This window comes from Micromys minutus (assembly GCF_963924665.1).
Source record: "Micromys minutus genome assembly, chromosome: 1".
Classification (NCBI taxonomy): Eukaryota; Metazoa; Chordata; class Mammalia; order Rodentia; family Muridae; genus Micromys; species Micromys minutus.
Window position 1 is genome coordinate 202,482,499 of NC_137969.1, and position 15,838 is coordinate 202,498,336.

Below are 15,838 nucleotides of genomic sequence, written 5' to 3' on the forward strand. Positions count from 1 at the left end.
GCAGAAGATAGAGAGCATTATTGAAAGATGGAGTCGAGCAGGTGCCACTTTAATATGTTCAGTGTCATGGTTGACTCTAAAGACTAGTCGAATGAAATTACTTGAGGTTCTAAAGATTTAAAAAGCGAACTCATTTTGCCGCACTAAAGAAATGCTACTGATCAGGCTTTCTGTGTCCCTTTTTTCTAGGCTAGAAAATATTAACCCTGAAGAAAATGACATGGTAAGCCATTCTCTGAGGAGATTTCTTGATGTCAGTCTTATATCTTAGAGGCTTAAGTTCAATTGAGTGGGTTTCAAGAACTAAGATGTGGGGAAAAGAAGAATTGACACACTAATAATGTACATCTTTGCTGCAGTATGAAAATTCAATAACTTCCCTCAGTCAATTTACAATTCACATGTGCCTATTAATTAAAACCCTATATTAAATAAAATATATTAAAACCTCATGTCTGACTAACATATAATGGTGTTGGTAGACATTACAGGAATTACTGAACAGAATAAACAATGCAGACACTGGGGTAGCTATTCAGAAGAATGGAGCTGTAATTGTGGATAGAATCTACAAGACCAAGGACTGTAAGAAGAGAATTACTGCAGAAGAAATGAAGGCCGTCATAGAAGAGCGGGATGCGGCGTTAGCTCAGGTAACTGCCTCTGTCAGAGGAGCACGCAGGGCCTGTTCGCCTCTCTGTTTTAAAGCCCCAGCACAGTGAATGCTGCTCAGATGTTCTTTACTCCCCTTTTAGAATGTTTATTCATAGAAAAAGATGTGCATTTCATGGTGACAGTTCACGTACACACACACACACACACACACACACACACACACATACACACCCCATTATACTTTGTTCTCATGTGATCTCTAATTCACACTAGTTTATGGTAAATCAGCCATACCATAATATTTCAATATATTAAAATATTTCCATTGTTGTACCACTTTTATGAATATGCATCCTCTTTAAAAATATGTCAGTGGATAATTTATTGGTCAAACAAAATGTCTTATAAAGTGTTGAAGTATACTAAAATACACTTGCCTTCTTTGGTCACTTACAGTACAATTCTTGCTTGCACTGCACTTTATTGTGTGCTAAGATTCTTTGGGTTTTATGTTGTTGTCATTTGTTTGTTTTTTAGTTTTAATTACCATTGCCTGACTTGTTACATTTAATTAAAAATTAGTATATTCTTTTATGAACATTGTTTCAGTTTCCTTTTCTAACTCAACTGTTTTTCCTCTTGGAGGAGTCTTGGTCCATGCAGTCCTCTGAAGGAGTTTCAGGTTCCCTTAAGAGTTGCAGCACAGGCCCTGCACTGATTCCTCCTCAATGTATTCTACTCTTGGTCCTTCTGTCCTTCCCTAACACGAATTTGAAAACATACACAAGACAATACTGCTTAGTAGACAATGTGACTGTACTTACTACATATGTGATATTTCATCCCTTGCTTCGTGACCATTTTAGGATAGCTCTCACCGTTTTTCTTTTCTGTCTTCTGCTAGTATACCAGCCTCTTATTTCCTCTACCGAATGTGTGCAATGACTCTTCTCTCGGTTGCCGGGGGCCGGCGGCCACATTCCGCTCTTAGCCTCATCCTGCACTTCAAGCATATCCACTGATGGCCTCCGACTTTCTAGGTCATTCCCCTGAGACTTTGATGCCCAGGGGTTTTCACCTTCATCAGTACCTGTTCCAATGGATCTTGCTGATTTCTTTTTTAAATCTCAAACCCTTCATGCCCATTTGTCACCTCAGCTGTCCTCGCTTCCTAGGCTCAGTACAATTATCACCAACTCTTTATAACTCTCCTCTTTTGTCCACTAATTTTGGTATTTAACACTTTCCTACTTCTGTATAATATGTTCTGATTACTGTCTCCCTCATCTGTTCTTCCTCTAATCTCTGTCAGTTACTTTCCTAGATTCATGACTTGTGTATGTGTGTGTGTGTGTGTGGGGGGGTTAACCAGGGTTGTCTGTTACAAATGGATTGGAACTATGCATTGGAGTGTGGTGTCTGTAGTCAGTATTTCAACAATCTGCATCCCTTTTCCCCATGTGTGGTTGCTGAAGAGCCCATGGTCTTATTCAAACCAGTGCTGTCATCCACAGCTGCTGTGAGCTTCTGGTTGGAATAGCTATGTCTCACTATGAAGTATTTCACAGTTATTCTTGGTTTCGGGCTCTTGTACTTTTTTAAACTTTATTTATTTATTTATTTATTTATTTATTTATTTATTTATCTATCTATCTATCCGCTTTACATTCTGATTACGGGACCCCCTCTGTTCCCAATGCCCCTCCTCAGAAACTCTTCCCCATCCCCCTTTCTCTTACATTTGGATAAGGGGAATGCCTAGGAATTTCATGAAGTCATTGTTTTTAATAGCTGAATAGTTCTCCATTGTGTAAATGTACCACAATTTCTGTATCCATTCATCTACTGAAGGATATCTGAGTCCTTTCCAGCTTCTGGCTATTATAAATAAGGCTGCAAAAGCATGGTGGAGCATGTGTCCTTGTTAGATATTGGAGCTTCTTTTGGGTATATGCCCAGGAGTAGTATAACTGGGTCCTCAGGTAGAACTATGTCCAATTTTCTGAAGAACTGCCAGACTGATTTTCAGAGTGTACCAGCTTACAATCCCACCAACAGTGGAGGAGTGTTCCTCTTTCTCCACATCCTTGCCAGCATGTGCTGTCATCTGAGTTTTTGATCTTAGCCATTTTGATTGGTGTGAGGTGGAATCTCAGGTTGTTTTGATTTGCATTTTCCTGGTGACTAGGAATATGGAGCATTTCTTTAGGTTCTTCTCAGCCATTCAATATTCCTCAGTTGAGAATTCTTTGTTTAGCTCTGTACTCCATTTTTTAATAAAATTATTTGATTCTCTAGAGTCTAACTTCTTGAGTTCTTTGTATATATTAGATACTAGCCGACTAACAGATGTAGGATTGGTAAAGATCCTTTCCCAATCTGTTGGTTGCCATTTTGTCCTCTTGATTAACAGTGTCCTTTGCTTTACAGAAGCTTTGCAATTTCATGAAGTCCCATTTGTAGATATTTGATCTTAGATCATAAGCCATTATTATTTTGTTCAGGAAACTTTTTCTTGTGCCTATGTGATCTAGGATCTTCCCTCCTTTCTGTTCTATTAGTTTCAGTGTACCTGGTTTTATGTGGATGTCTTTTATCATTTGGACTTGAGCTTTGTACAAGGAAATAAGAAAGGATCAATTTCATTCCTCTGCATGCTGAGTGCTAGTTGAAACAGCACCACTTGTTGAAGAGGTTGTCCTTTTTCCATTGAATATTTTTAGCTCCTTTGACAAAGATCAAGTGACCATAGGTGTGTGGATTTATTTCTGGGTCTTCAATCCTATTCCTTTTCTGTATCTGTACCAATACCATGCATATTTTATCACAATTGATCTGTAATACAGCTTGAGGTCAGGAATGGAGTTTCCCCCTGATGTTTTTTTTATTGATGAAGATAGTTTTGTTATCCTGTGTTTTTTATTATTCTGAATGAGTTTGCAGATTGTTCTTTCTAACTCTTATGAAGAATTGAGTTGGAATTTTGATAGGGATTGCATTGAATTTGTACATTGCCTTAGGCAAGATGGCCAATTTTACTATGTTGATCCTTCTCATCCATGAGTATGTGAGATCTTTTCACCTTCTGAGGTCTTTAATTTCCTTCTTCAGAGACTTGAAGTTCTTGTCATACAGATCCTTCACTTGGTTAGGGTCATACCAAGGCATTTTATTTTCTCATTGACTATTGTGAACAGTGTTGCTTCTTTTCCTCTCTTTTTCATTTTAAAAATTATTTTATTTGTGATTAGTAGCAGAATAATATGGTTAAGAATTCAGCACGTGGAATAATTATAAACATCTAAATCAAAGCACACATTAAAGTTAGTAACTGGATTTTGGTTTTCAAGTTATGTGAATTTATGCATATTTTCTCATAGATAATGTTATTTTATTTTATTTTTGTTAGATACTTTCTGTATTTATATTTCAAACATTATCATCTCCCCTCACATACCCTGTCCTCCTCCACATGTCTCCATGAAGGTGCATTCTCCCCCAATCACCTTCTCTACCTCAGTGCCTTGGCAATCCTGTACATTTGGAAAGTGCACCCTCACTGGACCAAAGGTTTTTTATCACATTGATGCTAGACATTGCTATCTTATGCCACATTTTCCAGTTTTGTTTGGTGTCAGGCAAATTGATCCATTCTTACCTCCTTGTACAAAGCTCAAGTCAAAGTGGATCAAAGATCTCCACATACAACCAGATACACTGAAACTAATAGAAGAGAAAGTGGGAGAAAGCCCGGAACACATGAGCATAGGAGAAACTTTCAGAAACAGAACACCAGTTGTCCATGCTCTAAGATCAACAATTGATAAATGGCAAGGCTTCTGTAAGGCAAAGCACACTGTCAAGAGGACAAAATGCAACCAACAGATTGGGAAAAGATCTTTGCCAATCCTACATCTCATAGAGGGCTAATATCAATATATACAAAGAACTGAGGAAGTTAGACTCCAGAGAATCAAGTAACTCTATTAAAGAAGGGGGACAGAGCTAAACAAATAATTCTCAACTGAGGAACATTGAATAGCTGAGTAGCACCTAAAGAAATGCTCAACATCCCTACTCATCAGGGAAATACAAATCAAAGAAACCCTGAAATTCTACCTTACATCTGTCAGAATGGCTAAGATCAAAATCTCAGGTGACAGCAGATGCTGGTGAGGATGTGGAGAAAAAGGAACAGGACTGCAATGTTGGTGAGATTGCAAGCTGGCACAATCACTATGGAAATCAGTCTGACGGTTTTTGAGAAAGTTGGACATAGTATTACCTGAAGACCCAGCTATACCACTGCTGGGCATATACCCTAAAGAAGCTCCAACATATAACAAGGACCTATGCTTCACTATGTTTATAGCAGCCTTGTTTATAATGGCCAGAAGCTGGAAAGAACCCAGATGTTCTTCAACAGAGGAATAGATAGAGAAATTGTGGTACATTTGACAATGGAGAAGTACTCAGCTATTAAAAACAATGACTTCATGAAATTCTTACACAAATGGATGGAACTAGAAAACATCTTAAAATACCAAATCTTTCTTCTTTGTTATTTCGTTAGTTCATGTTTGTATGTTACATAAATCGAAGAAATACCTTGAGTTAAAAGGTACAGCTGAAACATTCATTTCTCCAGATGCTTTCCTTCCATATACTTCAGTTCATTTTCTGTTGCTGTAACAAGATGTGTGAGGCTGGGGACTTAATCAAAAATAGATGTCTTATATCCAATTTTTAAAGCATGAGAAAATAGCCATGTCTACTTAATGTATAGTTTTGTAGATTGAAAGTTCAATTTTAGATGGCCTCATCATTTAAGTAATAGAAGTACTTTGTGGACAAGCAAACATGGTGTTTGAGAGTTTGAAGTTTGAGAGATTCATGTGCCAGCTTTGTCCTTTCTAAAACAGTGGCCTCCAACAGAATCTAATGGCTAGCTCATGGTCCCTTGAAGATAGGTATGTCAATCTATTCCAGTGATTTAAAAACCTTTATTTTGGCTCTATCTCTTAGAAGCTCCCCCCTCCCCAACACTTCCACACTGTAGACCAAGGTTCATTTAGAAGACACATTTGGTCTATCACTAAAGCATTATAGTAAATAATCAAAGCTTTCAGTTTGTTAAATATAAGGATTTTCACAGAATCAAATATTTAAGAATTTTGTAGGCCCCTGGAGATAAACTAAACCTAAGATAAACCAAATTACTAAATTAAGGAGTTTATCAATGGTAATTTTCAGTTTACCCCATATCCATCTTCTCTATATTTCTAGACATTGGTCAAATATATTCAAATATCCATAATATTCATTATTTCCTTAGTAATCTGCTACTTTACTAAGAGATACCCATGGGTCCATGTTAGGTATAAATAGGCAACAACAGAATCATAAGATCTGATGGAGATTTTTAGCATTAGTATCAGCTAATTTAACACTTAGATTAATAGCAGGAGCTCATTTTCTGGGACCTGTAAAGATTAGGTTAGATTTTACTTACCAAGGCAGGCTTGGCATAAGTAAGGAAGCTTGGGCTTTGCTGTCGTTTGGATGTAGTTATTTCTCTTCCAAACTTCATGATAAAACTCAGTGTGTTGATCTTGGTGAGGGACTTAATGGGTATTTTTTGATTACAAATGAGGCCTCATAGAAAAATTAGTGCCATCTAATAAGAATGGTCAGAGTCTTTCCAGCACTAGAGTAGCCAATAAAAGATCAGATTCAACCACATTTTACCTCTTCGATACTGTCCTCTTTTTTTCTCTTGTACAAATTGCTACTAGTCTTTTGTCTTACCACCATACTTAGACTCAATATGAGAAAGATCCTCAGCAGATTCTAATTCCTAATCTTGCACTCCAGACTGTAACTGTGAGTGAAGGAAAACTTTTTCTCACAAACTAACCAGTTTTATGTGTTTTGTTACTGGCATAAGAAATGGACTTAAATGGACTTCCTTTCATATTTGTAGTTTATGGGATATTTTTTGTACGTTTTCAGTAATTGGGTCCCACCTGGAACCTTAGTTGTTAGCTCAGACCTTGAGGCATGAATAAATTGGGTATGGGAATGGGGGATGGTATAAGGGAGCTAGTCAAATGACCCAGAGGGTACTTAAATAGTATGTTAAAAGCAACGTGTGTTCAAATTAGTAAGACAACACCGTTGTCACAAAGTCTCAGAATATAGAGGTGATGAAGAAAGCAAGAGGTCAATTTCTTATATACATGAGTCTTTAATACCCAACTCACACGTGATGGATAAAACGGGGATGACTCTTGGATTAATTTCTTCTTTCCCCAGACTGGGCCTTTGACTATGCTGTCAGGGTTGAGCAGAATTATCTCAGAAATGGTTTCAGAGGAGCAAGAAAGCTGTGATTGACAGCCTAGGATTGAAGCACAAAGGACCAGTCCAGACACTGCAAGTCTTCTGTCTTTTTTGGCATAACATCTTGGCAAATACAAAAAGCAGAGAAAAACTAAAGGGTTAGCATCTTCGGGGGTAATTAAAGGAATAAAGCTAAGTAGTTCATTACCAGATTTCTCTCTCCCCATAAACCCATGCTCATAACAACACACCAAGCTTCCACTCTAGCAAAATCAACACAGAAATGGAAACAAAACTCTAGGAAGACATTTCTTCCATGTGCATGGCGCACTGCTGTGCTGCTCTGTAATCTGTGTTGACTTTATGCATAGCTGTCGCTGTCACTGAACATACTTCTCTGGCTAGTCTTTCTTCTGCTCTTCATCTCAAGACCGATTTGAATATCTCTTCCATACATTTCTTTATGAGACTGTCCTTTCTTCTAGTGCTCCGCTTTGTACCCCCTTACAGCGCTTGCTGTACTGTACTACAATTAGTAAATTTTATGGCTATCATATTTTTCATCATGAAGATAGGAACTATTTTTGTGTGTTTTGTTTGTGATAGCCCTGAGACATTATAGCTACTAAATATGTATCTGCTGAATTGATGAACCATTATGCTTATTAACGTTCTTGGACTGATGCATAAACAGACAGTTTTCAATCAATTTCAAAGTGTTGTAAATCAAAGAGCTGAAACAGTCCATCTGTTCAGATTCTCTTGAGTGCCACTTATGTCTCTTATGTTGGGTCTTGGCAATAATTCCGTGGTCAGCACCCTCCAATGATAAAGAATTCTGAGTCCTGTAGAACTTACAGTCTTGTAATGAGATACAGGAAATCAGCAAATACAAGTATTATTAGCTAGTGGTAATTAATTAAGTTTTAAAGAGAAGATGATTGAGCCATGCAAAACTCCACAGAGAATGCATGCCTTCAGAAGGGAAGTAATCAACAGAACCCTGTGCAGAAGAAGCTAGTGTGTTTAAGTTTATAGTCCCATAGTTTGAACTTATATTCAATTATAAATGTACTTAATGAGAAGTATTATAAGGTGGGATTTCACTGGAAGGTAATGAAATAAAGACATGGGCAGGAGACGGATCGGAATTCTCCTCTAAGTAGATCTTCATCATCAGAAGAAACTGTTTATAGTAGAAAGGATTAATAAGAAAGAAAACATGGACTCATTAAAGGTAGCATGCATGGTGTCTTTCTTAGAGGAGAAAAACCAGATCTACAAAACAGAACTCATTCAGAAAAGATTGTAAAAGCTCTGTAAGTAGAACTTTGAAAATGGATTGGATTCGGGCAGAAGGGAACAGAAAGTCATGGCTGACCTCACTATTTGGTCTCAGACACTGTTGATATTTGCTCTTGCGGAAAGTTGTTTTGGGGGAGGATAAAATATTTAGTAAGACAAAGTAATATTGAGAAAAATAAATATTGATCAAAGAGTTGTCTCTTGAGTCTCCCGCATACAGTTCATTAAGTCTGTGGTATTTTACGTATAGGTCTTGCTATTTTGGTTAGTCCTTATATCTAGTTATGCCGTTTCTTCATATGAATGGTGGTTGGTTTGACCCAGATCCACATAAATATAAAGTTATAAGTGACTTGCAATGGAACCATGGAGGAAGTCAGGTGACTGCACAGATCTGTCTCAGAACTTCATTCTGTTGTGTTGATGTAACTTCCTTATTTCTGAAATACGCTCTACAACTGTGGCAGTATTTTTCTCAGTCTGTGATAGTGCAGTAAGCTAGCATTGCCATCTTCCCCAGTATTTTATTAGTTATAAAACATACTTCACCCCACCATTTTCCACTAAAACCTTGATAATATTTAATAGGAATTGAAATGAGCTAAAGGAAGATTGGCAATTTAGAATGATGAGTCTCCCAGGTGATTAGGTTTCTCATAAAAACAACTTTCCATACACTGATTTAGACATATTCCACAAAATGTGCGACGTGATGCTTTCAATTAGTTTCTTCATTTTTACATATGTTTGGATTTTCCATTACGGTGCCTTTATGAGTGTTTCTTTAAACACTTGAGTGTTGATTATGTATTTTATATCCTTTCTAAGGCTGTGTCCATAGTCTTAGCATATTAAATACCCAACAATATCAAACTCAAATCATCTCTCTGAAGATCAGCATTGTTAATGTAATCAACCGTAAGAGTGCAATACGGAGCTGTAGGACCTAATTCCATTTTCAGCGTGGTTGTGTAGTGTGCTTGCTAACCGGCCCTACCTTCCAGAACAGGTCCTGCTTAGAGCACAACAGCTGAAGAGCAAACCTGGCAAGATTGCTGTGAATGTGGACATAAACTGGGAACTCATGTTGAGCACATTTGATACTCAGAATGATTAAACACTGGAGAAACTGGCTTTGTTCCATTTTTCCAAAATGGACTTTTGAAAAAGGCACTAAAGTTTATAGCAGCAGTTTGAAGAGACCACTTGTCATCTTTTAGAAACCCATTTACAAAACTCAGATCAGGCTTGTTTATTCAGTTTCTGTTCGTTTGAGAAAAATTTTCACTTAGTATCTTAATGTATTATACAGACATGGGTATTACATTTTTTTTTTAATGAAACAGATAATTATTTAAAACATCTCATCTGCTTCTGCAAACAATCCAGGAGGAATGCAGAGCTATCAGTGATATACTTGTCTGTAGTCTTACGAACCGGGTGCTGCAACATAAACCTCAAGGCCTGCCAGCTTTGAGAAGGACTCTGGTTCCGCTTGTGCATTTGCATACAGGTTTGTTTGATTAATTGCTACTTGACTTGCCCTTCATAATGCTAAGCTTTGGGATCATAAAAGATCAGATTCTCAAACCTCTTCTAGGAATTAATTTAAATATTTAACATCAAAAACTTCGGGAAAATTCAGAGGAAAATAATTTCTTTTGTTACTAGTTGACTGTTTCAGTATGATCCCTTAAAAAAACAAAAGTTGTGTATTAATTTATTATTTTTATCTCTCCATGTATAGTAAAAGTTGTGACATTAGTAAAATGCAATTAAATTATGTAATAATGTGTGTATTTAGATTTTGTCCCATCTAAAATTTTTGATAAGTATATAACTCATAAATATGTAAAGAAAGTTGAGTTTTCAGAGTTTTTAAAAAAATTATCATTGAAAAAAATCAAAATATGTTTTTATTTTTGTCTCTGATTTTTGTTTGTCCACAATGTTCATTTTAGACAAAATTTACACTGATGAGTAGAACATGGAATTATCCAATGGACAGTTTGATGCTTGGACTCACATCACCACATCCCTACGAGGACCTAGAATACTTCTAGGCTTTAGTATTCTGAGAGGTTTCTATTATTTGTAGCCTTTTCCATTATCCCTGCTCAATCCAAAGAGCTTCTCTGATTTGTTTAAACTACAGATTTGCTTTTTATTTATAAAACTTCATGTACACAGATTCATTTGGTTAGCAAAATATTTGTTTATTTATTTTTCCATAAGTTTATTCATTTTTATTAGAAAGCAACATTGCTCATTGTTGTTTAATATTACATTTGTATCCAGTCTTTTGTAAATGCTCATTATAATAATCCCAGTTATTACTCTGTGAAATGGTCGTGACAGTTCCCATACAAGGATGTCTCTGTGTGGATGCATAGTTCCTATTCCTGAGTCATAAAAGAGACATATACTCATTTAAAGTAAAATATACATTTTACACAGAAGGGACTGCATTATCTTATTCAGTAATTGAAGTTCAGCTTCCCCCACGTATTCTAACCAATACTGTTCTTAGTCGTGGTCGTTTTAGTAAATGTGCAGTGGTTTAGCATTCTCCATTTGGTTTACATTTCTCAGCGGCTAATGGTGTTGAAATTTATTATTTACTGTCTAGTCATGTTTTTCTCTTTGAAGCATTTCTTTAAATCTTTTACCAGTTTTCAGTTTGGCAACTTGCCTTTTTACTGTTGGTTTGTAGAATATTATGGATTCTGAATGAATTATGTGTATCAATCAAACTTTCTCCTAGTTTTTATTTACCTGTTCATTTTATTTTACTAAAAATATTCTAATCTTCATTTTATTGTACACATATGGATGTTTTGCCTGCATGTGTGTCTACATATCTCATGCATGCAGTACCCTGAGAATCCACAATAGGGCGTCAGTGCCATTGGGCCCTGTGTTACAGAAGGCTGTGTGCTGTCATGGAGGTCCTGGGGATTAAACGTGCATCTTCGGGAAAGGTGACAGTGTTCTTACTGCTGAGCCATCGCTAGTAGAAGTTTTGGTTTTAGTGGTCAAATCTAACTTATTCATGTTTTTTTCCCCAATATTTTTTTTTACTTACTTCAAGAGTCCAAATACATTCTCCTACATTTCTTTCTTCCATGTGAATTAAATTTTTTATTTTTGTGGTTTATCTTTAATATGTGTGAAAGATGCATATCTGGTTCTAGCATCATCGATGGATCGATTTTTCCTCTTAAGTGGGTCTGGAGATATTTTTTGACGATTATTTGTCATTGTTACTGTGTGTGTATCAGCATACTGCACTCTGATTTCCTTGTCTGCTCTTAGGTCAGTGTGACACCGACCTGTTAACTGTGAACTCTGTAGTCAGGTCGATCAAGCTTTCCACCCCACTTCATTAAAGCTTCAGGTACTTATTCTACTTGTATTTCCTATAAATATCATATCTAGATCTTTTCAATGTCCAAACAATTTCTGGTCAGGGTTTGATTGAGATTGTGTTGGATCCAAGGGGAGTCAGAAAAAAACTGGTGAGAACACGGGAAAACCAAGTAAAAGAGCCTCCTTGTCTGACAGTGTTTGCTGTGAACTGAGTTTTTTGATCGGAAGCAATGCTATGTGAGGCTACTGTGGCTGTAGATAAGAGGTCCTGTGAGTTCACAGAGAGTTCTTTTGCCAGGAGCATGTGTTCGGGAAAGGCAAATCTATGTTTATACGGAGTGTTCTAGTAATAACACAATATGCTGCTTCCCACAATAACAAAGGTCCAATATTACAACCTGCCATTATTTTCTTACTTTATCATCTATAGGAAAATGTATGTTGATAGTGCTTTATTATTCCATAAGAATGTTACACAGTGGAGTTTGACCATATTTGTTCTTCTTCCCGGATCCTCTTCCACTGCTGCACCAACTCAACTTTATATTGTTTCTCTTGAGAGAGAGAGAGAGAGAAAGAGAGAGAGAGAGAGAGAGAGAGAGAGAGAGAGAGAGAGAGAGAGAGAGAGAGAGAGAGAGAGAGAGAGAGAAATAGTTTAATGTCTGTTGTTTGTATTGGCCAAATACTAAGCACAGAACCTGTCCTGGGAGGTGGTTGATACATCCAGTGTGACTCCATTGTAAAACACTGATTTTTGTTCATTCTCCCAGCAGCTATCCATTACAAATAGCTTCTTCACTAGAGACAGGACTTTGTCCACTTCTACTTGTTTCTGAGACGTTTCCTGGTTTGAACTTGTATGTGTTCTCAGTCTCTGCGCTCATATGCTGCACATGTTCTATTGTGTCTGGAAAATTTTGGTTCCTTGAACTTATCTATCACTTCTGGCTCCTAAAGTCTTTCCTCCCCCGCTTATGCGTAGATCCAGGAGCCTTAAACGAAAAGGTGTTACTAGCTATTCTATTTAGGACTGAGCATTGTATAATCTCTTACTCTTTGCATAAATTGTAGGTTTCTGTATTAATTACTATCTACTGCAAGAAACTTCTCTGGTGAGCGTTACATAATGCACTTATCTATGGATATAGCTATTTATTTCTATGTCTAATTATCAGAATAACCCACACAGCCCATGACCTAACTACCCTGACAGTATGGGTTTCATCTGAGAGGGCCTCAAATCTAATCAAAAACTGCTTGCTTACTCACATAATATTTGTTCCGTGTAATGGAGCAAGCTTTAAATCCTATTTTAAAGTGGTTAGTTGCTTATATAACATTTGTGCCACTATTGTACCAGTGGCCATATCTTACAGGCACATTATTGCTGTAGCTCATAGCATTCAGAATGGGGTGGTATTCGACTCTGATTTTCTTTCTCAGTATTGAGTAAAGCATTTCAAATTCTATTAATGTTAGTCAATAGAGTGGAACTTCACTTTGAGAACCAAATAGACTTTGATTCTTGAAGTGAACAAAACTTCTATGGCATTTGAGGTAGAAATCTAGTTAGTTATAAATGGATTAGCATGAAGCTAGAAAAATGTAGATCTGCCCAGAAATGGCATTTTAATTTCCTCATAATGGGTTCTTGCCCACCTTGACTGTACAGAATAAGTGCAACTATACAAATGCTGATGCACGCTCAGAGACCACAGATACAAGTGGAGACGGCATTAGTAATGACGATCTGCAGTCTTTAAGAATCTCTAAAAGGATTTATGCTCTCATGGAGGAGAAATTTTATGAGCATAAAAGTTTTGTAGAAAAATCAAGTCCAGTGAATTATGGCCCCAATGGTTTTGTTTTGTTTTCCCCAGAACTTAAAGCTTAGGGAGTTTTAACCCTGTGATTTATCAGCTGTTGCCTGTTAGTCTGCCACAGCATAGTGATTTATTTTAGGGTGTTGCAATTACATCTTTGAGAGTTTCATGTAGGTATTTTGGTCACATTTTCCCTCTTCCACCAACTCCTCAAGGGTCTATCCCCACAGTCCGACTCTCCCAACTTCATATTTATTCTGCTTTCAAACTCATTGAATTCGTTTTGTTTTAGCCAACTACCAAGTCTTCCTGGATGTGGGGTCTGCCCTGGAGTATGGTACAGGTAACCACACCACCGAAGAAAACCTAGTCTTCCTCTCCTAGCTGCTAGTAAATGCTAATAGCATTGTTGCTACGTGTGAGTCTTCCTGCCTTCCTTCTTTATCCTTGTTGGGATTTATGTAATATAACTAACATGCTGTACATTAAATTTGAGCTATAATAATCTTGATGCTTGAATTACCTTATCTTTTTCTTTGAGGAGTGTCATTGGCTATTCTCAAGGAGAATGACTTTTTATATAAGATGCAACTGGTTGCTACCGAGAATTCTGCAGAAAGTTTTTAGTTTTTCTCTCATTGTAATCTTAGAACTCAGAGTGGCTTCTGTTAGGATTTAACAATGTTTGGGCAACAGACTTCATGAAAAGAGAATTAACATTGAGCACGTAAGTAATTGACAGCCCCATAGAGATTTCTGCATTCCTTATGGCAAACAAACAGAGTCTGCAAACCAGAATGAGGCCTCAGTGGTTCCAAGAATGTCATAACTGAAGAAGGGCTTAATAAGGAATGAAAGTGTGGCTGGTGTCCCGTGAGCACCAATGCTGGGCTTGGCTCTCATACACGAAGCATCACTGTCCATTTGTGCAGTCACTGCCAACTTTGCATTAAGTTGGACTATTGTTTGTGTTTTTGAAAATGCATTTGTGTTTGCATAAGAAGCAGCTCCTTAGGGTGGCATTATTTACTAACATTTGTTTTCCTGGCCATCAGCTAACTGCAGAGTTCAGCAGCCCAAGGTGCCTAAAGAAGGAATCAGATGCCACATCCTGTGAGCTGCACTAGCCAGCAAAGTAAAGTTATCACTTTAGAAATAAATGCCTTTGCAGCACAAAAGAGATTGTAGAAAATTAATAAGCTTCATCAAACCTCATTTGTGTGATAATTTTATAATTATCTTTATTTTAATCATTTCAGTTATAAAATATTGTTCTTCGTTTTAATTACTTTCTGATTATTCATATTAAACTACAGAAATGTAATACTTTTATGATGGATTTGGTATCAAAATGAAAAATTCAGAACAGTTCTGAATTTTTACATTTATTAGTGAACTTAAGGAGGAACTATTATTAAGGAATTTCTACTTTCAGCTCAACTCATGCCATTATAATCTCAAGTCCATTTAGAGAGCAAACAGTTTTAAAGGAGTATCCTAAGCATCTGAAAGCTAGAAAATGCCAGCCTAGGGTATTTAAACCTTTTATAGAAATGAGATTTATTCTTATATTTTCATATGTATGTATATCATATGTACTTTGGTGATATACATTTATTGCACTTACACATTTTATATTGTTTTAAAATATTTTTCCTTTGTTCTTTGGAAATTTCCTGCATATACAGTTCATGTTGACGGCATTCACCTCCTGCTCCAACCAACCTCTTCTAGATGCTTCACATTTCCCCAAACGCCATGTCCATATATATATGTAAAATAGTTAGAATATTAAAGTATAATCAAAATATATTTATAAAAATATAATATTAAGCATAAATATAAAGCAAAATGTATATTTATAACTATAATATACAAGTATAATATAAAATAGCTAAATATATATAGATATATAAAATACATAATATATTTATATATATTATTCTTTTTTATTTTGATTGATGGCTACTCTCAAAGACAATGACTTTTTGTATAAAATGTAAAAACATATACATACAACTATAACCCACTGAATCTAATTAGCTTTGTCCATATGTGCATAGATGTGGGACCATTCACTGAAACATAAGTCACCCTCCTGAAGTAGGTCAGGCCATTTTTCTTAAGAAAAATGATTCCTCCTCAGCAGCCTTCAGTTACCAATGGCTCCTCAGCTAGGTACAGAGCCTTGGAAGTTCCTCCCCCAGTTTGTGTTGCAATCGTAACTAGCTTGGACTTGTGACGTTCCTTCTGTAGCTTCATGTATGCAGCATTCATGTCATGTCTAGACATAGCATGAATCATCCTCCCCCTCCTCACTCTCTCTGCTTCTTATTCTCTCCTCCCTAGGCATAGTCCATTTACTCCTCCTCATCATAAATAGT

General features: G+C 36.6%; 1 protein-coding gene across 1 annotated transcript in view; it reads left to right on the top strand.

Moving 5' to 3' along the window:
• Window positions 1-15,838, top strand: part of MIPOL1 (mirror-image polydactyly 1) — a 286,282-nt gene that overhangs the window by 90,320 nt on the left and 180,124 nt on the right. The window contains exons 6-7 of the mRNA XM_080936131.1: window positions 190-223; window positions 483-653. Of these exons, the coding sequence (XP_080792257.1) occupies window positions 190-223; window positions 483-653 (205 nt within the window). The remainder of the gene's footprint in view (window positions 1-189; window positions 224-482; window positions 654-15,838) is intronic.